At 38.6% G+C, this 27,501-nt stretch overlaps 1 protein-coding gene across 1 annotated transcript; it reads left to right on the forward strand.

The window, feature by feature from the left end:
* Positions 1 to 1,010: 1,010 nt before the first annotated feature.
* pias2 (protein inhibitor of activated STAT, 2) lies at positions 1,011 to 15,020 on the forward strand. The gene is made up of 13 exons (XM_084729375.1): positions 1,011 to 1,149; positions 2,715 to 2,899; positions 3,237 to 3,324; positions 3,421 to 3,471; positions 5,578 to 5,668; positions 5,775 to 5,909; positions 6,047 to 6,152; positions 6,851 to 6,924; positions 8,159 to 8,319; positions 10,841 to 10,974; positions 12,281 to 12,467; positions 12,630 to 12,766; positions 12,857 to 15,020. Exons 1-13 carry the CDS (start codon positions 1,109 to 1,111, stop codon positions 12,934 to 12,936), a joined length of 1,470 nt encoding a protein of 489 aa, XP_084585501.1. The 5' UTR covers positions 1,011 to 1,108; the 3' UTR covers positions 12,937 to 15,020.
* The last annotated feature ends 12,481 nt before the right edge of the window (positions 15,021 to 27,501 follow it).

Genomic DNA, 27,501 nt, shown 5'->3' on the forward strand with positions numbered 1-27,501 from the left:
TAATGTTTCCACTTCTTGGTGGCTATTTCATCACAGATTTATGTGAAAACCATGTCTACTGTCATTTAGCTATAAATCATATTTCAACTCTCACAGGTCAATATGTTTAGTGCTTTTAGTATATGAGGGCAATAGTAAAAAAAAAGATTCACTCCAAATATCAGGGTTTCACCATTTTCGTAAGTTAAAGAAAAGAGAATAACCTGAGTGTGATTCAAAATGTGTTTTTCATGATTTAGATGCAACATGGGCCTGCTTTAAAATACCATGCTCTTTTATCATCTAGATCAGTGTTTCCCAACCCTGGTCCTCAAGGCCCACTGTCCTGCATGTTTTAGATGTTTCTCTGCTCCAACACACCTGATTCAAATGATCAGGTTGTTGTCAGGCTTCTGCAGAGGCTTGATGACGAGCTGATCATGTGAATCAGGTGTGTTGGAGCAGAGAAACTTCTAAAACATGCAGGACAGTGTGCCTTGAGGACCAGGGTTGGGAAACACTGATCTAGGTCATAGTATTTCTATGAATACCATGACCTGGATGACTGAGAATCTTCACAAACTCTAAAAACATTAACTGTATGTCAAAAGTACACTAAATATGCGACAGAAAAACCCTGAGCATGTTTTTTGTCTTTCAGAGAAGTAGGCCTAAAACTGGGCCCTAGGGGAAAAGAGTGGAAGTTGTGCCTTTTAAACAGTTTGCAACAAAATTTACCCTACTAAGTGAACACAGCTATGCCACTTAAATTGTTGTTGGTGGTGCTATTAGTGGAATGTAACTAAGTAGATTTACTCAAGTACTTAAGTAGGAATTAGACATACTTGTATTTCAATTTTCTGCAACTTTTGAGCCTCCTTCTACTCCCCTATACATCAGAGACAAATATTATACTTTTCAACCACCTACATTTGTCTGGCAGCTAGCCTATACTTACTAGTTACTTTTCAGATCATTTCTGTCAGACTTGTAGTGGAGTACAGCGTGGCAGCCTTTTAGCCTCTTAATACTTTTTCCACCACTGTGTGGCACAAGCAGTGTTTTTTTTCAAACACAGGGGTCCTCTGCTCAGCCGTGACGTCACCTGGAAGTAGTCACGCTGGGCGGAATGACCGGAACAACAAGATGGCGGAGAAGGAAGAGTTTCGGGTAGGCAAAAAGAAAAACACAGATTACATCTGTCAGTATTACATCATGTAACGGTAACTTGTAGCGAATAAACAGGTCGATATAGATACGTGGAGTTGATGGGCTCAGATGACAGGCCACTGCCAGGCACGAATGTGCATTTTCACATCAGATCGTTTGTGTTTCGGTAGTTAGCATTAATGCTAACGATTTATGAGCAGCCAGTCGGTAATCAGCCCCTTGTTAGCTCGCTGCAACTAGCACAGCTGAAAGCATACTTAGATTCTATTTGTGTAATCCTGTCATTGTCTAAGTACGCGGGTATTTAAAGCTGTCAAACATAACCTTATTGTAATAGTAAAGATTTCTGTACAAAATCGATGTTGTACAGCCAGGTGAATATCAAAAGGATTCACCCAAAGTTAACGCTAGCTACTATCTAAAGTTTGTCTAACTTGGTTTGATAACGTACTCTGTATATTGTATTATTGTTTTGCTTTGTCTAAACAGTTCTTCTTAATGTGCTTAATGTGTTTACAAACACGCAACCGAGTGAAGTTTACTGACCCGTAGAAAGCTTACTAACATGTTGTCAGATTGGTTTGATGTTTTCTAGCCCAATAATCGAAATCCGCCTAAATGGATATTAAAAAACGTGAACATTCTAATGAATAAGTCAGCAGTGGTTGTTGTTTATCACAATGTGTCATACTGACATTATAATATGCTAAGTTGGTAAACAGCAACAAGACTATATATTTTGCCAATTTAAGGTGTACCACCCCACAGGAAGGGACTGAGTGAAAATATGGATAAGAAGAAAGAATGAGAAGTACACACATTCCCAAGCTATCAAAAAGCCAAACAAATAATGATTTTCTATCACGATGAAAAAAGGATATTGTGCTGCCATAATGCACGAAGCTAGGAAAATTTAAGGTTTAAATTAAATTAACTGACTTAAATAAATAAATAAATCCAAATGTGTTCTTTATTATTGAATAGCAGCTAAACAGGTAAGCCTCCATCAAAGACATGAAATCTGTATCTCACCTTTGCTACCCCTCTCTCCCTCTAACCCTAACCCTAACCCTAGTGAAGTTAACAGAATCACAGTTGCTATATGTAGATCTATACTGTGTTGTTTAGCCTGAGGTTTGGCTGCACTGTGTGGAAAAAGAAAGGGGTTCACAGTTTCAGGATTTAACCTGTTTTGCTGTGTTTTCAGCACCCATCAGCTGAGTGGACAGAACAAACTGGATGTGGCTGTGTGCACAGCTGCAGCATATGTGTGTGAGAGAGAGGGATATGGACAGAGAACAGTCCAATTTAATATGGACAAGGAACTGATTTTTAAGAGCTTTAAATTAAGTAGGATAGGCTATAATTGCACCTAATCTTATTTGTTGTTAGGCCGTGCACAGTGAAGAAACAAGGCATACAAATTCCGGTTCTCTTCTAGACACTGCAGTGTGTCTGTATGCAAATTCACTGACACACGTAACCCATCAAAAACTTTTTTTTTTTTGCGTTTTTCTCTACTGATAGGGGTTAACTATAATGAACTCTGACATCTCTGTTGGCAGGAGCCAGTCCTGTAACGCAGACGCCAGCCTGTTTACTGGTGAAACGGCCGTGTGTTGTGACACCAAAACCAGCATGAATCTCCAACAGCCAGCACCTCTCATCCCCCCTGTCCACCCTGATGTGCAGATGAAGGCCCTGCCCTTCTATGATGTGCTGGACGTCCTAATCAAGCCTTCAAGTTTAGGTCTGCAGTGTTTAATTTCTTGTTTGATTTAAAGCATATCTCACTTTGTTCTTGACCAAATTTTGAACACAATCAGCATTTGTGATTGCAGACTCAAGGAAAATAGCAATAATGAATACACAGTGTAGATCAAATAAAGTCAGCAGTTCCAGTGTGTTCTAAGCTGAAGTTATGAGTTAATAGATTGATTAATATATGAGTGCGTTTAACTACAGTTACTACAGTGGAATATATTGAGACACAAAACAATGCATGATTTACAATCTAAAATGTGAGCCAGAATGTGCTGTATAAAGGTCAGAAATTATACAATGTATGTCATTATTTGTGTTTTCAGGAGCGAGTACTGCACAGAGGTACCACCAAGAAAAATATTTTATCTTTGCCTTGACACCACAGCAAGTTCGGGAAGTATGCATATCTAGGTAGGGCTGTTTCTTAATCATTCAGTTATTCCACAGTTACAGAGAAAACGTGATGGAAGTGATAAATACAGTATGTTTCTCCTTGTTTGTTTACAGAGACTTTCTACCAGGTGGCAGAAGGGACTATATGGTTCAAATTCAACTGAGGTGAGAGTTTCTGACCTGAAAATAGTGAAACAGCTTAGAATCTGAGGTTTTTAAAAAACACAGAAACACATCTTAATTTCTTAGTATTAAGTAAACAAAATGTTCCAGTGCAAAACTCTTTAAAATTAAATAACTTGATTATTAATTCTTGATGACTCCTACAAAACATCCCACATGGATGTGTCAACATCTCTTGCCATCACAGGTTTACTGAAACATGAATCATGTACTGTGAATAGGAGAAACACGGATTGAGACCATAGCACTGCAATACTATGCAACATATTTTATTAATGAATAGAAAAATATGAATTCAGTCTCATAAAGTAATTGTTCAGTTTTTTTGAGGTGGGGTTGGATGTGGTACTTATCCATTATCAGTGTATTCCATGCAGGAGATAGCAGTTAACATGCCGTCGGGTTGGAGAAGCAGCAGGAGTAGTGGTATAAGGAGCTAAATGTATTTTAATCACCTAAAAAAAGGCCCACATGAATAAAATCAAGTCTAAGCATACGCTATGTTTAGAATATTTTCACCACTTTACCTTACAGTCAGACAGTCCTTTCTGCTGTATAAGCTTTTATATCACTCCAAAGCCACCTTTGGACTCCTTTGGCAGAAACAGTCATTTTATATAGTAGAATATGGGACTTGCTGGTCTACCACTGCCTTGATTGGTTTGTTTGTGTTATTGTATGACACTGTCAAATATAAACTAATCATAGACTGTATATAGTTAAACAGACAACATTAGAGCTCCCTAAAAGTGTAGCCAATGCATCCGAATCACCTCCTAGTGGTAGGGTGCAGTACAGGTCATAAATTCTGCTTCCTTTATGTTAATAGGTGGGCCAAAAAATGCTTTCTGTCATTTTAGGTAATTCTTATCACGCTGATGTTTGTTCAAGCCATGGTTTTTCTGATCAGTGTAGTTTCAATTAGTTATTTGATTATATAAAACCAGGGTTTCATGTAGGCCTAGATGATATAGCTGAAAAAACAATCATGATAGTAAAGCTTCATATTGGTCGATATAGATAATTATTAATCATGTAGGTTGTAACTGACGACTTGTTATATACTCCAAGGGGTGGAAGTTGGTGAGGTGATACAATGAGTTAATTGTATTATCACTGGGAAATATAGACAAAATCAAAAATCACAGTATTTTTGATAAAATACTTCAATATCAATATTGTGACAATATTTTAGGAATGACTGTTGATGTCCCCAATGAGATTTTTTGATAAATAATCATCAGTAATATGGATATAATGACAAAGTGGGTAAAGGCAAATAATGGAACAGTTGAACAGTCTGGTAAGTTCAGAAAATTACATCTTTCTATTGTAATGCAGCCTTTAAAACCAGGAAAAGACATTATACCATATCAAGATATAACAATATCCAATGTCTATCACAATATCTAGTCTCATATCATGATACAATACAATATTTATATATTGCCCAGCAATAGTTTCATGCCATGATTGATAGCTGGGGCTGTCAATCATGGCAATCATGGGTCCACTCACAACGGAGTCAGCTGGCTGTGTGGCTGGGAACTTGAAAGCACAACTCTGATGCTGGGCATTACTGCGCAGACTCTGGCTCCAAATGACATCAGCAGCACAAGATGGCAGCGCTTGTATACAGGAGTGGTGTAGTGGGAGGTTTTGGATAAGTGTCTTACATGTTTCATTTATGTCCTTGGAAGTCGCACAGCACAGTTTTGCCAAAGGATTCTGGTGGCTTTGGAATATAACAGCTATAACTCATTATAACTGGATATCAGGGCTCATAATAGCAGATTCCCTTTGGAAAGGGCTGTCTGGCATCAAGGTAAAGCAGTGAAAATATTCTAAATACAGTAAATGTGCACTTAATAATAATAATAATAGTAATATGGATTTTTTTAGATGGTATCATATGTTTTGCTGATGGCCCTGTCCACAGCAGTACATTGCCAGTACTCCCTCTGCTTCTCCAATATGGGGTGTGCCAACCACCATCAGCTGTAGATTATACACTGACTATGGATAAGTACCTCTTATAACCCCACTTCAAAAAACCCAAACTAGCTTTAATTTCTTTTTGTTCTCCAGGTTTTGTTTGTCAGAGACAAGTTGCCCACAAGAGGATAATTACCCAAACAGTCTTTGTATAAAGGTCAATGGGAAACTTTTTCCTTTGCCAGTAAGTGTTTGTTTTACTCTAGAAGAGTTCAGTAAATAATAATCAAATGTAAAGTGTTACTGTATTAGTGCTGTTACGATGCTAAGCAATTATTTTATTCCTGTAGGGTTATGCACCTCCACCAAAAAATGGCGTTGAACAGAAGAGACCAGGAAGACCTCTAAACATTACCTCCCTTGTCCGACTCTCTTCTGCAGTACCCAATCAGATTTCAGTGACATGGGCACCTGAAATTGGAAAGGTGAGAACATAAAAGTCATTGAAACTCTTTTCAGCTTTTTTTCCCACTCTACTTTTTTGTGCTTAAGTAGGACACCATGTTTGGGAACAATAAGAGTGACTTCTCTGTTAAGGTTGTTCATTCATATTGTCTTTCAGACCTATTCTATGTCTGTGTATTTGGTGAGGCAGTTGACGTCACCACTGCTCCTGCAGAGGCTGAGGATGAAGGGCATCAGAAACCCAGACCACTCCAGAGCACTAAGTAACTATACAAGAAACCAACTTTCAATGTTGCCCACTAGAAGTTATATGCCAGCATTTTCACCTTGAGGTAGTTACAGTTGACTAGAAGCCTTCACAGTTTTTTTTATAGACCTAACCTGAAAAGTACTCATCAGAATGTTTAGATGGAAACACAAAACCAGGTTACTCAGAGAACAATCAGGTTACATGGGTAATCGGACAGTGAGTTTATATGTAGTGTATAAATCACTTTTCTTCAGGAGAAATCTGCTAACAAAATCAGGTTACCATTGAAAGCTGACTGTAACCTGGTTACATAATATACATACATGAAAACATACTGCATGATTAGAAACTGATCAGAAGGAGTATGTTATCAGTTATTAGTTATATTTTGCTTCCGTTGGAGAGTAAAGCTGCACTACCCCAACTTGAAATTGACCTGTCAATATAAGAAAGTACACCCAGTAGTACTACCTTCTGGACCCAAGGCCACAAGAAAATGGCTTTCAAACATATTTGGATCAAAGCGTAAGAATCAACACTTAATATTTGCTGAATTCCAGCTGGCCCCTGCTGATGTCTTTGATCTGTGGTTTGGGTCTATAAAACTAGAAGACTAATGTTTCTGTTTATATCTAGTTTGACATATTTTATTCCTTTTTAAATGAATCTTTTCATTTCGTCTGTACTCTTCCCCTGCCCTCTATGTTTCAGTTAAAGAGAAGTTGACAGCAGATCCAGACAGTGAGATTGCTACAACAAGCCTTCGAGTCTCACTTATGTGCCCGGTAAATTAAGCATCTGTGTAGAATGTTTGTTATTACACCGACTTTCCTAATTTCTTTTTTGTTTTGTTTTGTTTTTTTTATCTTTATTTGTAGTATTTTGTCATTATATAGAGAGAGCAATGAGAAGCAAAGCAGTAACATACAAGAATATTAAACAACAACAAAACAAAACAGAATCAGCAACAAAAAAAGTTATACATAACATGCACATACCTATGCAAAATACACACATAAATGCACACGGGGGGCAGAAAGAAATAGGGGCTACTTATAGGGTAATCTAAATAAGGATGCACAATAATCTATTTTCCTAAATTCTGACACATAAATTATACAACTACATAAATTATAGTCTTTATAGAAATGAGAAAGTGCCTGTCAGAACTAGTGCACTGTGTATTTTGTGTCTGTGGATCAGATCTGGGTAGGGGTGGGGTGTCAGTATGCATTTCTTTCTGCCACAGTTTGTCTTTTGAAACTACCACTGGGGATGCCAGAGTTTGACAGTCGTCCATATTATTATGTAATTGTAGCCACAGACAATAGCTCTCATGACATTTGTCAATACAGTTATTGAAATACAACAACTTCATAGTTTTCTCATGGTTTTGTGCAAGAACCGAAAAATCTTGCAAGCTGTTGATCACTGGTACTCACTTGATTTATGCTTCTTTTTGGTCCTTAAACCTTCAAAGTGATGGATAGTGTGCAGGCATGCCACTCTTGTTGTTCATAACTCTCTGTGACTTATATAGTGCTTGTTGTTTTAGTGTTAGGTGCAAGTATCCACTGGACTATTGGTGCAAAGCAAATTTTAAGTGTCATACATAGATTCTTTCTGCTACTGTTCAACCAGCATATGACACATGAAAACAGAATGTCACTTCTCTGTCATTGCCATAAACCACTTACCAGTGGCTTATGTCAATTTTTTAGTGGCATATATATGAAAATGGTTTGTAAATCGATTTAATGTCCCACTGATATACACTTATTACGTTAAATAAATGATTTTGATATCATGCCTGTCGGCATATAGTAATACTATTGTACTGTTGCCTACAATATTATCCATGATGTTTGTGTCTGGTCTGTATGTGGCATATCTACTGGTGAAAAGCTGTGTTACCTTATGAATTTTATATAAATTGAGCACAACATGCTTGTGCAAGGAACCATCCAGTTTCTTCAGATTCATTTATTTTGAGTGACCTCAGTATGTTTTGTCCTCCAGCTGGGTAAGATGCGACTGACAGTACCATGCCGGGCAGTGACCTGCTCTCACCTGCAGTGTTTCGATGCTGCCCTCTACCTGCAGATGAATGAGAAGAAACCCACTTGGATCTGTCCTGTGTGTGACAAAAAGGCTGCATACGAGAGTCTCATCATTGATGGGTTAGTTAAACTAATTACTACTTGTCAAAAAAATGACTTGTTGCAGAGGCTGAGTGAGTATGTGGCAGATTGCCTAGTTGTTCGGGCACCATGTGTCCCTGTGCATGGCAGTATTTAAGTATACACAGAGTTTCTCACCGTAGTGACTGGAACTGCACTGATTTTGTTTTGTGTATTTTAACAAGACTTGTCCCGAGCAGATCCCAAGTATTGGTTCTGGGGCCAGTCTGGGCATATTTTATTGGAACTGTGTCTGCAAAAATAAAGCTCATCAAAATCCAATAATTTGCTAACTGAACTTAAAGGGATAGTTCACCCAAAAATGAAAGTTCACTCATGATCTACTCACCCTCATGCCAGCTAAACGTCTGGTTTAGTTGTTTAGTCCACAAAACACTGCAGGAAAATAGCATTGCAGAATCTCCCAAACAATGGAAGTGTATGGTGACCAGTTTTCAAGCATTAAAAAAACAAAAGAGTAAAAACATAAAATGCCTCTGTACTGCTTGTCTGGTGTAATTCAAGTCTCCTAAAGCCCCAACATGCCAAGTTGACTTTAAAAAAATGTTATTTACACCATGTTTATAGCCTGAATCTTCACTGATCCTTAGCTTGGAGCCATGTTCGTGTGCACATGCACACTTTCTGAACCTGGTGTGTGTGGTGTGATGGTGTGCAAACACCATGTCGGGGTTTCAGGAGACTTGGATTATGCCACACAAGTGTATGGAGGCATTTTATGTTTTTGTTGTATTGTTTTCTCACGTGTGAAAACTGGTCACCATTCACTTCCATTGTTTGGGAGATTCTGCAGCACTGTTTTGTGGACTAACAAAATATACCTGATCCTCAGTCAGCATGAGGTTGAGTAGATAATGACTGAATTTTCATTTTTGGGTGAACTATCCTTTTAATGATTATGAAAATTTAATAGGTTGCACCACTGATTGACTCTGCCCTGTCACCCGGGTTCGCAAAGTTTGCTCAGCTCTGACGAGACATTTGTTACCTCTCCTGCAGCTTCTCATTTTTTTGGCAGCTGCAGGTCAGGTTTGTGTGTTCTCTGCAGCCTCTCCCCACTGTACAAGTGTGAGTAGACAGATTGTTTTTGTAGTCTCACAAACTCTAACAGAGTGAGATGTCTTCTGTCTAACTGATCAGTTTCAGCAATCCATTCACCCAGTTAAATTTTCCTTAAAGGGATAGTTTGGATTATTTTAAGTGGGGTAGCTTGTGTGGGGTACTTATCCATAGTCAGTGCATTACCATCAGTGGATGATGGTGAACATGGTCCCAGTTACTAGAAGGAGACAGAAATCCTGGCACAGGAACTCAACATTGTCTACTCCTGCATACAGTATCAGCAGAAAAACATATTTTAGCCATATATGTAAGACCCACCTAAAAAAAATCAATATACATGTAAGTGTTTGTTATATGTAGAATCTTTTCACCGCTTGACTTTGCTGTCAGACAGTGTATTACTATAAATAAGTGTGCATCACACTACAGATCAGCTGTTTAGATCAGAAAGTTGTGAGATCACTCTGAAATCAGACTTAACTGTCCTAAAGCTCTCAAAGATGGTGCTTGTATGTGTTTTGAGGACTGTTCAAACGAGCAAGTGTCCTGGTCACCATGTATGTAGTGAACCAAGCCTGTGAAACTGTAGTTGTTTAATAGTCATTATGCAATAAAATTAAGTGAACAAATCATCACTAGGTCCTTCTGGTCTGGGTTCTTTTTGTTTTCAATTTGTCTTTGGAAAAGTGAAGATTTGTACGACAGCAGTATTCAGTGCAGCAGGTGGCTTTGGATGGTTGGTACTGCAGACTGTGTGTGAAGTGCTGGCATCCTTTGATTCACAAGGATCCTCAAGTTGTGTTATTTTGTCTTACTCATGGCAGCAGGAGTTCTTCATGTCTGTGGATGTGGTCTCAGAATTTACACATCTGCACCACCAGATGCCTATTGCTCTTTCTTGGCCTTCAGCTTGGTCTCTGGTTTCCACGTTTTCCCACTCTCTCTCTCTCTGTCGACCTGTTCTCCCTCTGCAGAAGTTATTTTTCTGTATTCTCTCCTTCATAAAGCTATGCTCATGTCTCCACAGCAAATGACATTTTGTCAAAATGCCAAAGTAGACTGTCTGATTGCAAAGTGAAGCAGTGAAAAAAATGAATATAGTTACACTTTTATTTTTACTACCCTAACTAATATCAGATCAATAACTTTTTAGCTTATCAACTTGATATGTGTGTATGTTAGTTTAATGTGTCGGATCCATATTTAATCCACATTTAGGTGACTATAAGTGTCAGACCGGTATATGTATGAAAGACATGTAACATTAAAAGACTGGAATCTGAACGTCATTAATTTTCAGTTTGGAGATTCCTCATGCTCATGTACAGTAAAGGTTACATGAGATCTTCAGATCTTTGGGACCTAAAACAGGTCAGTTAGTCAGTTAGTGTTCAATTATTGTATGTTGGTGACTGAAGTGTTATCTTTTTTCATTCAGTTTATTCTTGGAGATCTTGAACGACTGTTCAGATGTGGATGAAATCAAGTTCCAGGAGGATGGAACATGGTGTCCCATGAGACCAAAGAAAGAGTCCGTCAAGGTTCCCTCTCAGTCAATTCCAAAAATTGAAAGTAAGTATGTCATCATAAGAACTGGTCAAGATTTGAGTTGATACTATTAACTAGCTAATTATCTAGTATTGTGAGCTACATTGTTGTCTAAAGTCTGTTATGAACAAATCAATGAGTTGTATAAATGTGCCAGTGTTCCATGATGTTACTCCCTCAGACCAGGGTTACAAAGGCTAGAGAATATGCCTGGTGTACGCTGTTTGGGCAAGCACCCATAAGAGAGCCCTACACCTAAGTGACAAAAATCACAGTATCACTTCTCTTTAACAACTTGGGGGCAAACAAAGAAAGAGGAAAGAAAAGGACAAAGGGGCACAGAGCCTGATATTGAAATAAAATCATGAATTTAAATGAAAAATATCCATATACCATATATGTGTATGCGTCCCATGTACTGCAGCAGCTGCTGGTTTGACGCCCACCTGTGGCCCATTTGCTGCGTGACATCCCTTCTCTCTACTTTTTCCTGTCATATCTTCGGCTGCCCTTATCAAATAAAGGCAAAATGTTTAAAAATATATATATATCCACATTCAATATTGATTTCAGAGTCACTGGGTCACATGACACAGATGCTTCTGAAAAAACTGCAATTATTTTCTTTCATATATTTATAGAAATAAGTAAATGACACACAAACATTCAAAGTAAGTGTTTCAGTCATGACTTTCACTAACATGGGGCCACGTCAGGGTCCAGAGGGACCGAAATGTATGTGTGACCAATAAATTGTAATGCTGAGCAGTGTGCCGTTTTTCTTCTTAAATGACATTTTCAAGCACATGTGCAACTGAGATAGTCTGAGATAACTGTGCAAATAACTTCTTTGAACAACCTATTCAAAGGTGTTCTCTAAATGATCTGCCAAGCACAGGTGCTCAAAAAATAGGTTACTGAAAATTGACATGCAGTCCTATTTACTTTAGTTAAACTAACCTAGCTTTCATTGCAAACACACATTTGTTTGACTCAAACTTACCTTGATCAGTTGTGAATATGTCATTTCCCTGTTGCGTCAATGCTCAAGGGCTGCACACTTTGTCCTAGTGTGTGTGCAGTTGTTGATAAAAACCACAATAGTTTTAGTGTAATACTTTTGGCAGCCAGTAATACAAAGTCAGCCTGTCTTTGAGTTCAATAAGGATATGCAGGGAAACCCTGTCCCAGTAACGTAGGAACAGGTTTGTGGCTGAGAGCCACAGAGTATGGAAGACAGAAAGCACTGAGGAACACCACATTGGTTTTGTTTTTTTCATGGGATTTGTTGGCAGCGAGGTGAATCCTTGTCTGAACCTTTGTCTTTTAGCCACAGCTCCATTGCGCCAATCTTCAGTGGTCCCCCTTTCTACTGAGCCCACATCCACCAAGAAGGCAGATGTGATTGATCTGACTCTAGAAAGTTCCTCCTCCTCTGATGATGAAGAGGACACAGACCCTCCTCTGAAGAAACGCTGTGTTTACATTTCCAAGAATGAGGAAATGCATGCGAAGGGGTGAGCAAGCCCTGTGTGGTATCCACAATACATGTCATGTGCTGCCGACAACCGTGAACATCACCTTTTTTTCAACATTGTTAAATATTCACTGTTTTCTGGAAGCATGAGATCTAGAGCATGCAATTATAGGAAAAGTTATAGTTTGCTGTTGTCTCTCAGAGTGTTGACCTATCAGCCCACTGTGCGCATGCCAAATGTCCAGGCCCTGGACCCGTCGTATCTGACCTCTACACTTGCTGACTATGCAGTCCCCTTCCACCCATCCACCCTGGCCACCATCCCTGCAGATATGCAGAGTGAGTCAGCTGGATAGAATGACTTTAAGCTCTATCACTGCTGTTCTGTGGTATAGTTAATAATCTATTTTTTCTGTCTCTTACCTATAGGTCTGGATTTGTTTTCCTTAATTCAAGCAGATCCTCAGGTATGTCTGTTAAGGTTTTCTACAGTTTTGCTCTATGCATGATTTCTAAATCATCTTATCAGTCCAAATCAGGAATTGTAGAAGCAACAGAGAGAGGCCTTCAGCTTCTACTTAGAAGGTGTAGAAGACTGTATTCGTTCAAATCGGTTTCTGGTGAGTGTGGATACTGGTACAGCAAATAGAATTTAAAAAGTGACTGTCAGGAATTTAAAGTTCACCATCACTACAACAGATTTCTGTCAGTTGGATTCAGGAGAAGCCACCCAAAATGTATGTGATTGGTTTAAAGAAATGTAAACAAAGCAGTTCTTTCCCCCTGTAGCAGAATGTGTGTGCATGGAGCCAGACCTCTTTCCCATGCTGAGCGCTGTGGAGAGAAGTCTGACTATGAGGATTTGAAGGCTACCATGTGATCTACAAATATAGTATGTCATCATTGATGGTCTTATACCATGTTGGTTTCGCTGCACTACATGTGATATGGATTGATTGCCTGTTTCAGCCACTCATATTTTGAGGATAGTCATAAGTAAAGTTGTCTCTGTCACCTTAAACTGGAGCTACCCAAGAGGCTGTCTAGAGCCTGGCTATTTGGTCTGTGGTCTTTAGCCACAAGTCTTCTTTACTGCCAAAATATTTAATATGAATTATGAGCTCATACAACCACCTTTGTGGCAAATATAGCTTTCCCCCCTCCTTTACTTAAAGGTGCACATCTAAGAGACACACTCACAGCATCGCAAAGTTAATAACTTTTCGGAACCTTTTTAGCAACTTCATTTCTAAAAAGCAGCTAGCAGCAAATGTCGCTCTCAGACCATCAGGGGAAAATACAATAAAACACAAATATATTGTAATTTTATCTCAGTCAGGCTCCCCCCTGGCAGCAGTGTGTTTTCCTCCTCTTGCACCTTGGCATGCAAGCAGGAGTGAGAGTGAGTTACCATGGTTATGGGGATACTCTGTGTCTCTAAAAGCTTCTCGTGGTACACACCCTCTCCTCACATCTACCACACACAAAGGCTCAGCTATCAGTCTGTATCTCTAGGTTAAATGCCAATGTGCTGTCTGTTAACAATACCTGAACATTAAACTTAAAGCCAGTTCGTGCAGTTCTGAAATTCAGTATTTTTATTCAGGCAGTATGAATGCCTTACTTGATTTCATACATTGTAAATAGCATTGAAACAATGTGAAAACAAACTAGGAACAGAAAAACTGTTCTTCCCTGAAAATGTTGGGTTTGTGCAGATGCTGGAAATCCTGAAAATGCTTTTTAATGTTGCATTATCAATGTTTGAAAAACATGATTGAAACGGGTCTGAATTTTAATTGCGTTACTTTTGTAATAAATCTTTTTTGTTAGCTTTTTAGATAATGAAATAAAATAAATCAGAAAGAGCCTAATTGCTTTTGTCAGGTGATGTACAAAATGAAGACCATTCTGCTCAAGCCTTGCTTGCTAATGTGTGTGTGTGACCACACGTGATCTCAGGGGTTTTTTTATGTGTGCCCTGTGATGGAACCGCGAGTGATAACAGACAACAAATTGCTGGGAGGTTATTTTAATGTGTTGGCTTGAAAACAAAAAACACATATGGTTGTAACAAGGACCAAATCCTCAAGTAGCAGAAAGTATGCAAAAAGCATGGGCTGCTTTTCAGCATGTGAAAACCTGCACTTTTTAGCTGGTGAATTTGCAGGCTAAATGAGAGTCAGGAGGGATCAACAGTGACACAATATTGTAGTACAAGTATGTAAATTACAGTACGTTAATTTATGCAATATAAGCTGTAATTGCTAATGTTGCCTTGTAGATGACAAAGCAATAATACTGACGGTAATGTTTGTCTCTTCCTTTAACAGAATATGTAAGAAACCTTAAACCAGCACTAGCTAGCCAACTAGTGACTAACAGAGTTGGCTACACTTTACAGATTAGTTTGGAAAAGTGAACTAAAGACTGCTTCTTTGTCCCCTTTGTTGTCCTGTAATTGTCTCTTATTATGGATCATATACTTGAGTGATCACTTACTGACACGGCTGTTTTGACTTCACCTCTGTGGGGATCATAGTCTACAGAATGTATAACATTTTTAGGTGTAGCTTCTACACCTAGATTTTTTAGTGTTGGTATACTAATCAAATTCTGGTGTCAGCCATCATTATGAAGTAGTTAACCATTAAAGATTTTGTTGAAATTGAAGTAATTTGTCAATTGATTGTTTGATTTTTTTATTTTGGTCCAGCCAGGTTATACATGCAAAGTCTATTTACAGATAGGTGACACAGGTGAAACATGAAACTTTGTTGTGTTTTCCTTTAATTTGTCACCCCTCTGTAGAGTGCTAGCATAGTAACATCTGATTTAAAGTAAATTAAAAAATTTAAAGTGAAAGAATCACCTTGAAAAGTGTTTGAATTGGACTTGAATGTTCAGGGCTCCAAAACCTTTTCCAGTCAATGTAACAGTATAGCATAGCAACATAGTGTGTTAGCCCATTTTGCTTGTAGTTTGACAGTAAGATAGATAAACAAATCAGTCCACACATAAGCCCTACTCCAATCTTTTAGGATTGAGACAGTGAATATTTTTGACTAAAATTTAGCCATAGCTGATAAAATTAAAAATTAAAATTGCAGAAATTTAATTGCTGGATCAGCCATCAATTGATGGTGTCTAGAGAATTGCCATACATTTGATATGAGATGTTTGTATTGTAGCAGTTAATACATACTGAAGTTGGCAGCGTAAATTATGGCGATCCTCATTGACTTGTTTTTCTTGCTCAGCATTACCGGCCACAGATGTTCCTGGACAACCTGACGAGCAGCATGCAAAGTGCAGCTGCTGCCAGTACCAGCTCAGCCCTGGTGTCCTCCTCGAGCAGCCACTATGACACCAGCACCCACACCTCCAGTTCTATTCACGAGACCCGGGTCATCACAGGAGGAGGGGGAGGCGCTGGAGCAGGGACTGACAGCAGCATATCAGATATCATTTCACTAGACTGAGCCACATCTCATGGGACCTTTTCAGGCCTGTTTTCTGTGGCCTTTTTAGTCCACACAACACATTTCATGTACATGGCATATGAAGTTTTACATAGAAGCACTCAAATTGGTATACATGAGATCTTTGATGGTCTGAACATTTTCAAACTTAGAAACTGTATCCAGACATGTTTCTTTTTGCCTGTTGCTAATGGTGTTTTCATCCCATCAGCTATGATAGGAAACAGTTTGATGGCCAAGGACAGCATTGTGTGTCAGTGTCATTTCTCTTTAAGTTTTGTCAACTTTAACATTTGGGAAATAGTCTCATTTGGTTTAGCCCTGGTTTAGTTTAGTATTCCCCAGTGTTTTTACCCATGGTTTAGTCCAATATTCCCAGGTGTTATAGGCCTGGTTTAGTCCAGTATTCCCTGGTGTTACACAGCGTCATTTAATTCAGTTAATTATCTCATTGATCACATCAAGCTTAGTGAACTTTATGAACCCTTTTTACAGCAACCATTGTGACACAAAATAGTAGAGCACAGGTGATTCTAATTAAGGGCAGTGTGCCTTGATGACCAGGGTTGGGAAACACTATTCTAGACTAAATGGAATGGGACCTTAATTATGATCATTGTCAACACGTGTTTACCATATTACATATCTATATGACTGCCATGAAAAAGGTCTGTCAGTAGTTTCTTTTGTATTTGTCAAACAGTGTCATTATGACCTGAATAGCTAGTTTTTTGGCCATCCATGAAGAGGTTTAGAAATTTTTTAATAACCCCTCACCCCCAGCTCTACAGAGAAATTCTTTTTCCCAGGTGCTCCAGTGTTGGAAATATTTAGAACATTGAAGTCTTCGTTTATACCAATTTGTTTACTTGCACATACATGTAAATCTGACTTCAGCCTATTCTGGCTCAGCTGACCTGAACTGTGTGCCTAATTAGCATGAGACAGAGTCAGGATGAATGGAAAAACAGCTTGGAGTCACTGCTGTCAGCAAGATGCTTCACACAACATCCATGCAAGTGAATGAATGGTTGGAACCCCTCTGTGTAAAAGACTTGTGGACTGATAAGACTGATGTCTGTGGTGTCTGACCTCGCACACCGTGGACATGGCTGTTCCTGTCTGTTTTTACTGTATCTGTGCTGGCTTTCCAAAGCCCTGCTTTGCCTTTTGATTCACACTAATGGAAACATGGAAGGCAGGTCAGTAATTCAAATGTTTTCATTGATTGAACAGTGCTCAGTAATTTCATGAGGTTTGTTACCGGGCAGCTTTCTTGTCATACCATTGTAAAATGTTCCTTTGTAATTTAGTCAGAGCAATAATAATTTAACTTGTGTTAGGATGATGTTGTAAATGTAGTTCAGATACTCAGCAAAGGATTCCAGCTGCTCAGTACAACTCTGCTTCCCAAATCAAATCCCTTTTCTTTGTGTATGGTCAATTTATTGGCTTTTATAATTTGTCAACATGATTTTGTTTTGTTAGAGAAATACACTTAAAGAAATAGTTCAAAATGTAGGCAAATTTGCTCATTTACTTACTTCCAGCAAGGAAGATATTCAGATGGATATCAGTCTCATGTCCAGTCCCATGTCTCAGTGTTAAGCACAGACCTGGAGTCAGGACATGGTTGACCTAGCTTAGCATAAAGAAGGGAAACGGGCAAACAGCTAGTCTGTCTCTCTAAAATTTCCATAAATAGATCTGCTTACACCTCTAAAGCTCACTAATTAATATGTTTTATCTCATTTGTTACATAAATAGATATGTAACCACAGTTTGTGGCTCTATGATGACTTCTATTTTGCCATTTAATCATCAAGTCCACTCTGTAATTCTTCAGAACTCTGACCTCTCCTATGTTTGGATTGGGTTGTATGTTGATGATGCTATGTGTTTGTACTGGATTGATGGACATGACATGAACATTTGCTCAGTGTTAACACACCCACACTTAAGGCCACTTAAGGCCACTTTCCCACAGTTGACAGCAAGTAGTAACATAAAGAACGATAAACAGGGCAGCTACTGTATCATACCTACATTATCTGGATTGCTTGTTACGTATGTGGATTCCCAGCTATCAGGAGCTCAATCTCAGGGACCTACACTCCACTTTGCTGGGCTTGATGGACTGAGTCAATTAAAATACTGTCATAGAAACAACACTGTCTGCATGTGTAACTTATATACAGATGGTGATGTAAAAGTTGGGTGAATGTATAATATTTTTAGATCAGTGTATCTGTTTTATTCAAACGTCAGGGTGTGATAAGGGCCAGTTCACCCTAATACAGACACAAAAGTTGCCATCTCTAGTGGTATAAAGTTATGGATATGTTTTTGGTTTATATGGACAGGTTTTGATATATCAGTCTTCATGCAGTATAATTTGTGCACTGAAAAATCAAAATAATTCACAACCTGGAAATAGTCTTGACTGGAACCACCATGCCAGCACTGTCACCAGAACTGTTGCTCAATTCCATTTGCTTTCATTATATTTTGTTGAGGCAGAACTTTAGGACACAGTTATCTCAAAACCTGGATAAATAAAACCACAATTATCTGCATAGAGAGATACTACTAGAGGGAAGTAAGAAAATGTTTTTTTGTAATTCTGATAAGCCAACTCGTAGTAAGTACACTGATAAGTAAAAACTTGCAAGAACAACAGCCCCATCAGATTCAAAACTTCTAGCACCTCTACTCAGAAAAAAAGTAGTGGAGAGTGTTTGCATAGATAGAGGTCACTGTTTTGGGAAATTACTGATAAGACATTTAACACCGTCTCCAGTGGGATTCCATGTCATGTTTTGGTTTTATTAAATTTTTATACTACTTTATGTTCTACTTCATGGACTTTGAAACAAAATCCAGATCACGTGGATGTTTCTCTTTTGAACCATAACAGACTCAGTAGTAATTTCTGTTTGCTTCAAATTCACAAGGTTTATTACAGGATGCTTTATGACAAAGTTGTTGTTTTCCTGTGTCTGTAAACTTGCAGCATTTTGAACTGTGGTACCATGTGTGGGTGTTTTTTATTATTAAAAGTTTTCTTTTTTTATTCAATTAAAATGTGTCACTCTTGGAAATAAATCCAAAATGTTGTATTATTTTCAGGAAATTATGTGTGCCAGTGTGTCACTAATGCAAGTGATGAACCTGTAAGAACAGCTCTCAAGTGGGTAGTTTCATGTTTAAGTAGCCAATCAGACACAAAGATTTAACCATCATCTGCCCCAGTGTTCATTTTTTAAAGTCATTCTTATTCTGAAAAGGCATATATGTTTTGAATTGTGTGAGTTAATTTCATATTCATTTATTCATTCAATATATAAATGAGAAAGAAGTAAGAGAGATTGTCTGGAATGGAAACAAAAAGTAAACCAAAGTGGAGCAGATGAGAGATTCTGCTGTACCAGATTCTGATGAGGTATAAAAATTGCAATTAAAATTACATGTTGTAGTGTAGAATCAGTCAGTGTAGTTATCAAGCCACCAACACCACCAACTAGCATCAGGAACTCACTCATTCCAAAACATGTATTAGAGGGTGCCACTGGCCCTCTTTTTCACTTGTCTGTAAAATTTAAAAGCAGTTTGATAAATGCAATTGTAAGTCTGCTGTTGAATTCATTGATAGCAAAGTAAAATGTTTTATTGAATGGTCTTTTTAAATAATAATGTCAGATCAGAGGGTTCAGTCTGAGCATGGTGTGGCACTGGAGCCTAAAAACTCACACAATACAGCCAGAGATGTAAAAGGAACAGCTACCTTTACAATCAAAATCTTTTTCTTTTCTTTTTTGTCTTTTACAGTGGTGTAATAGCATCATCATCATTTGAATATACATCGTTGAAGGGCTGATCAGATTGCTTCACATTTTCATTCATGGGAAAGCAGTGAAATTCAGTGGAGAGAAAAGGCCTCCACTCCTTTTCCACAGGAGGGCAGTACAACCTCAGTCAGTGACACATAACACAGCTAACCAATGCTTGTTAAAGAGATGATATGTGCAAGTTGCACTCCAAATGTTGTTCTATTTCAATTTCAATTAATCTGAAAATCCAATATCTTATAATTTCATATCTAATCCCTTACATATTTGTGAATTTTCCTACAGAGGGAAGTGCACTTAATGGAATTTGTTTGTTTTTGCTGCCTCAAGAGGAATATGACCTGCCTCTGTTCACCACCCAGCAATTAGCCCATTGTTTGGATAAAATAATAAAAATAATAATAATAAAAACTTAGGTCTGTACACCTGATTCTCAGCTCCACATCATAACTTTTTTTGAATTTAGGGAGCCTCAAATCTGAGAGAAATGTAACACTGACACCCATGTCAACTGTGGCAAAATGCTATTTTATAAATGTTTGTGAAATTGTCAGTGGCCACAAGGCCAAATTAATCATTGTACACTCAACATGTCAAATCAGATGACAACCAGAGAGCAGGGGAGGAAATATGAGCAAAGCAAAGGCAAAATGGGGAGAAAGTCAACTCGGGAAATTAAATTTCAGTATAAAACATGGACTCAGTGAAGGTTTAGGGTAAGTTAAGGTCAGCGCCATCCTTAGGTGTTTGTTCACTGGCTGTCAAACAGCTAGTGCTGCTACTTCAGACCCCTGTATACTGTGTAAAACTGAAGTCCACTGTATCGCTCTTACCACTTTACTCACCACACACCTAATTTTACTTGAATGAAAAGATGCACCAAGACCTGAATACATTATTCTGGAAAAAATAATAATGCAATAGAAACAGATATTTCCTTTATCCAGATATTGCTTATCATTATTTGGAAAAAGTCAGTTCCATGATTTCCTCAGATTAGTTAAAAATAGGCCACATCTACCTTAATCAATCACTGATTTAATACACCAAGATTATTCAACAGAAGGGAATAATCTTTTTGTATACTTGTACATCTGATTTTTTTTTAACATCCCCCAGTTAAAGGAGAGGCAGTGGTTGGCTGCAGATAGTTCGTAGAACTTAATTAAGCTAGAAATAAAAAACAAAGACAACAGCAGAATACAGTGTGAAGATGTGGAAATATATATCATAATCAATTATATGCCAATGTTGAATCATGCTGAGCCTTTTAGGCACAATAATTGCATTGTCAATGAATATTAGTTTAGAAAATATACCATGCCCACTTCTGGTCTTCTGTCTTAATACAGATACAGAGACAGATAATTTTGTTACAGATACAGATATCTATCTGTGTGACCAACAAAAACATCTATCAGCTCCCTTGGTAAAGGGTATCTGCTAATTGGAAGCTTGGTGGTTCAATCCCCAGCTCCTTCTAGTCTGCATGTCCAAGTATCCTTGGGCAAGATACTGAGCCCCATGCTGCCCTCGAAGGCATAGCCTTTAGTGTGAATGTCCATCCATCCATCCATCCTTTGTCTTCTGCTTTCATCTGGGGCCAGGTTGCGGTGGCAGCAGCCTAAGCAGGGATGCCCAGACTTCCCTCTCCATGGACAGTTCCTCCAGGTCTTCCAGGAGGATCCCAAGGCGTTCCCAGGCCAGCCGAGTGACATAGTCACTCCAGCGTGTCCTGGGTCTTCCCCGGGGCCTCCTCCCAGTGGGACATGCCCGGAACACCTCCCAAGGGGGACGTCCAGGAGGCATCCAATATAGATGCCCGAGCCACCTCAGCTGGCTCCTCTCAACATGGAAGAGCAGCGGCTCTACTCCGAGCTCCTCCCGGGTGACAAAGCTCCTCACCCTATCTCTAAGGGAGCGCCCCGCCACCCTGCGGAGGAAACTCATTTCAGCCGCTTGTATTCCCACGTTATGGGAAAATGTGACATGTAGTGTAAAAGTGCTGTGAGTGGTTGAAAGACTAGAGAAGCACTGTACAAATCCAGGTCCATTTACCATGAATCTCTTCTGGTTCCGTAGGAAGGAAAAAATCAGAATTAGCCATGCTTGCTTATTACAGCTCAATACCCTGCAAAATGTTTGTATTCTTTCTTTTGCAAATACATATCTAATAGTCTACCACTATGCCATTATCTTGTCTTTTGATTTATTTATGTGTCATGTTTTGTTTTGTCCTACCTTCTTTGTGTACACAATATGTCACTGGGTATATTATACAATGCATTTCTCAAAAATTACAAGCAGAGATAACTGAAAAGAAAAACACAGCAGGCACTACAAAAACATGAGCCAGGTCATGCACAATTTGCCTCTAACGTGTATATTTCTAACAGGGAGATGTGATTACTGTCACAGCTTTAAAGGGATAGTTGCCTCATGCTGACTGAGGGTCCGGTGTAGTTTATATATGTACACTCACGTATATCATGTCCTTTCATCCCTGTGACAGCTCCATCCTAATCTTAAAACCTTACTTTAAACTTGATCTTGTGCCAGTTTTAACCTTAAATCTTTGGCCAAGTCCAAATTCTAAAACATCCTCTTGGAGAAGGACGGATGAACCAAAATGCCCTTAATTTGAACACCAACAGCAGCACAAAAGCCTCTCCACAAGTGTAATAGGTTCTCCAAAAGTCAGAAGTAGTAAACATTACACACGTCCACAGACCAGAACAGTGGGCCTTTGTTAAGTGTGGCGTAGTTCTGACTGCCAGTGGACGGCAGACAGAGGCAAGATCCCAATTACTGCTGGGATGAAGCTGCAGCTGTTGCTGAGGTGGCTGGGAGGCTTGTTAGGTGTTCAGCTGCTGGAGGGGCTCCTCCTCTGGGAGCATTGTTACCCCGTCAGCCTCTGTCCTCAACAGAGCTTGGCTAAATGAACAATTATCTTCTAAACCAGTTAGTCCATATTATACTCATCACTTAAACTGTGAATCTTGGCGTAGCTGTACTTTCTGAATTACATTTACCCAGGTATGTGTTTATTGGTGTTCTGTACTGTGCTGTAATTGCATCACACAGTTTGTAGGCTAGTGTCTATTACAAGAATCAATTCAGACTGTGATTCTGACTGTGAGAATCTGACAAAGGAAATCCCAACATGCTATTTGACACTGTTGTGTTCACAACACAGAAATAACCAGGGGAAGTCTTTCATAGAGGAATTGCAGAAAGCCAACATTTTAAGAAATACACTTCTTTGTCATTAAAATGCACTTAAAACAGAGTTTTGAAGTTTTGAAGTTCATCTCAACAACTCCAAGATTGTCAGATATCAGATGTCCGTTCCAAATGATTTCACTGTATAAATGTGGAATCTGTAGAATAATGCAGCTAGTCCACTGCCTGGCCTTTGAACACCTGCTACTGGATCTGTGAAATCTGTGAAAAAGATGAAAAGTAATGGGCCATTTTTGTAATAATGACTTTGAACTTAAAGGTCAAGTGTTTCAGACTCATACGGATTAATTGACAAAATATGGCAGATATGAAATAAGCTTTTAAAGGATGTTTTTGTTAGTGTATAATCACTTGAGATTAAGAACTGTGTTTTTGTTATGAGCTGCCAATTTGCACCATAATTTCAAGTGTTTCAGTGTTTTTACTGTGTTCCTCCATGTTTTCTTTCTCTTCTTCTATTACAGGTGCATTACTGTCACTAGCTGTTGGTGTTACACATACATACATCACTGACAGAGGCAGAGAGCAGAGGAAACACACCCAACACACCACTGCTAAAAGGCTGCTTCCCAGAAACATCCCAAATGCAGAAAAATTCAGGCAGAGGGCAGGGTCTCTGCAAATGCAGACGCCACCACACACTTCTAGATGATTGGAAAGGATTGTTTTTGTATGAGTCTGTACATTGTTTTTGTGGAAAATCCTGCACAGTATACCTTTAAATACAGTAGGTCAGCAGTATGTGGGGTTACCTTTGTTGCACCGTTCAGCACTCAGTACATTAAATCTGTGTAAGGACTCTATCTAAGAGTGACAGACTTTTTTGTCCACTTGGGGGTGGTGGACACAAGTTGTGAACACATTGACATATTATACACATTATACTTTGTCTTTTAAGTTGATCTAGTGAACTAGTTAGTTACTTACCATATTTTTCAGACTATAAGTCGCTCCGGAGTATAAGTCGCACCAGTCAAAAAATGCATCATGAATAAGAAAAAATCATATATAAGTCACACTGGACTATAAGTCGCATTTTTTTGGGAAAAATATTTTAACCGTTGTCCGTGCTCTGATAGAGAAGCGGTTGCGTTGCATGAAGCGGTAACACCAAGAAGGTCCTCCCAAAGTCATTCATATTCGTTGCCTTGGCAACTACCAGGGCGTGGAGACGTACCTGCACCGTTGACAAACCTCTCCCGGCAGCACGTTGTTCAAGCACCCATCTGTGAACTTGTTCCTCCAGCTGTGGCCATCTTGCTTTTAGCCCGCGATTAGCTTTCTTTGTTTTCTTCATTGCAGTAAGAGTAACCTCCGCTTTTCACCAGTCCCTCACAAGTTTCTCGCTCACTCCAAACTTTCTTTCTGCTGCTCGATTACCGTTTTCGGCTGCATATTTCACTATTTGCAGCTTGTAATCTGCAGAATATGATTTTCTTTTGGGGGGGCATTTGTGTTCAGTCTTTCTCAGTTGTCTTTAAGTTAGTTTAAATTAATTTTCAGTGGTACAGGAGTAGCAGATACTGGTAGTTGTCACAAGCCTAGAGTGCCCTCTCGCTGCTCAAGGTAATGTTTACTCCTTGGTCATGTCGGTCATGTTAAATAACATTTAAGAACATGTGAAATTATATATTTTAATTTATACAAGTCGCACCTGAGTATAAGTCGCAGGACCAGCCAAACTATGTGCGACTTATAGTCCGGAAAATACGATATTTACACATCCAGTGCAGAGCACCATGATCATTCATACTGAGTTGTGTTTGTGTCACTTGATGAATGTAAATCCAATATTCAGTCTTTGAAAAGATTATTATGTTATATTTTATAACATAATATTGAAATTTCTGGCTTTTTAGTTGCTAAATGCTGCGCTATATTCATAAGGGGATGGAAGTAACAAATTACAAATACTCAAATCATTGTAATTAGGTAGTTTTTTGGGGGGTACTTTTATGAGCAGATCTTCAAGTACTATTACTTGTACTTAAATATGCATTACAATATACAATTTATTTAATTACTTTTAAAATAACACTGAGCACTGAGTATAATTAACCTCCAAATGTTTAGGGTGTTAATGATTAATCACTAATTAACTCATTGCTGTTAAGAATAAGAATAACAGAATAACATTACACTTAAATTGAGCAAAAAATAAAAAAATAAAATAAAATAAGGACAAAATAACATATTTTGCTATTTATAAATGATTAATGATTAATAACTAATACTCAGTAGTTTTTGCAATGAATATTTAATACTTTTACTTAAGTATATTTCTAAAACCAGTACTTTTACTTTTAATGGAGTAATATTTTAGCAATCATTCTCTGTGTTTCTGCTGTTTGTTGCTCAGCTTGTGGGTTTTACAGTTTCTTTCACTGAAAAGACTACAGTAAGTGAAGTGAAGTGAAGTGAGGTGAAGCTGCAAGCCTGTCAGCTAAACAATGAGGTGAAACTCACTATAAAGCTCTGCAAAAGCCGGGACAAGCAGCACATTCAGATTATCTCTGTGGGATCATCGCTACCAGAGACACCTTTCAAACATTGTCACATTGATTTCACATTGTCCTTTCACACAGTTTTTATAAAAATATGAAGTTCTCCAGCTGAAGTCTTGTTTTTGCTCACTTTCCTTGCAGTGATGTAGAAGTGTACTCAAGATTTGTCAGTACACCATTATGTTACTGTTTGGTGTGGCTAGATGCAACAGAGAACTTGAAAACCTGAAACGTTCAACCAGAGGAGGTCAGTGAAACACTGCTGATCAGATTCAACACCAATCATCATAATTCAGCAAGCAAGCGACAGGCACGTGCCTGTACAGGTTAATTGCTTCACCATGACAATTCACTCATTCTGCTCACTGCTTCCACAAAACAAATGACTGCAGCTGTTACTACCTGTTGTCTGTTTTAGATGATGTTTGAACTTCAGTCAACCACAGACCCAGCAGAGAGACTGTGGACAGGCAGAGAGACAGGGCAGCGATTAAGGGGACTGTTTGTCTACACTCATTGTGTCTCTTGTGTTGTGGAACAGCAACAACCATGACCAGGCTCTGTCCCCATTTATTTGTCAGGCAAAGCAGACCCACAGCTGTGTTTGTTAGTCTGTCAGCAGTTTAGCAGCCACCAGTATTAGCCCCCTGTTGCCTCTTTGTATGTTTTTAGCATATTTGCATATTAAATGTTCCATATCCTGCAGTCTAATGGACACACTAGCAGGTGCACATAGGAATGAATGCTTCCTTCAGGATATGTGTCTGTCCTCCAACAATCATCCATGAGATCTTGTGGTGAGAGCTCTCTTAAGATTTGTAATGCAAAGCAGGACATAAGGATCTTAAATATAGTTCTAATATATACTGAAAATTTCATGTGCAGATTTCTTCGACTGCATGTCATCATGCCAATAACTGACCTTGTGTTTTCTTGTGTGATGAGGAGCTAACTATGGATGTGTTGGTCCTATGTATATGTATCCTCTTATGATATGTTATCACTGCAGCTTGAAAAAGAGTACAAGGAAGGATTGAATTACTATTTGACACATTGTTAATACAAAAATATATGTCACTACAGCTTTAATAACAATTTGTAAATTTTAGGCCTCTTAATGTGTTACACAGAACTATGTCTCTATATTCCCCAATAAGGTCTAGCCTATCTATTAATTATTGTTGGAGACACAGAATTGTAAATCAGAATCATTAGTTGATTTAAAGTAAATTTATTGACTCAGGAATTACTTCAAGAACAATTTCTTCTATGACTTTAATAGTCGCATCATCCATTAAAAACTGCAGTGACTAGCAAAAACTGAGACTTCTATCCATTTTAAGTCAAAGGTTATACTTTTAAGTAAATATGATTCTACTATAATTCAGGAACTGGTAGATATTTCTTGATAAAAGTTGATTTGGTCCAAGTCTATCAGCCTATCAGACTTCATGTTCTGTTCACCCAGGGCTGCACAGCAACAAATAAAAGAAATCTGATCTGGGGCGCCCCTATAGCTCAGTTGGTAGAGCGTGCACCCCATGTATTGAGGCTGTTAGTCCTCTGCAGCGGTTGCTGTTTCGACTCTCACCTGTGGATTTTCTGTGCGTCATCCCCTCTCTCTCTGCTCCCTTTCCTCTCATGTCTTCAGCTGTCCTATGATTAAAGGCAAAAAGCCTAAAAAAATAATCTTTAAAAGAAACCTGATCTGAAAAACAGGGTTAGCTCAATCACATTCTTGAACTGTGGCTTTGCTGAACTGTTGCTGGGCAACTAATCCAGTCGGTGGTTTTGTCCAAAGCTGCTGATGAAGTGTTCCTTTACAATCTCAATAAAATACCATACTAAGCTGACTTTTTGAACTATGCTAAAACACTGTGATGATAAGATTGAATGTATTTTCTATTCTTCACCACAGGTTGCATTATTTAGTGAAAAACAGCAGAGGTCTTCTTCACAGTATTCTCCAGTACACAAAGCTATTGGTGATTAATCAC

The sequence above is a fragment of the Lutjanus erythropterus genome, chromosome 10, assembly GCF_056507025.1.
Source record: "Lutjanus erythropterus isolate fLutEry1 chromosome 10, fLutEry1.hap2, whole genome shotgun sequence".
NCBI classification, from domain to species: Eukaryota; Metazoa; Chordata; class Actinopteri; order Lutjaniformes; family Lutjanidae; genus Lutjanus; species Lutjanus erythropterus.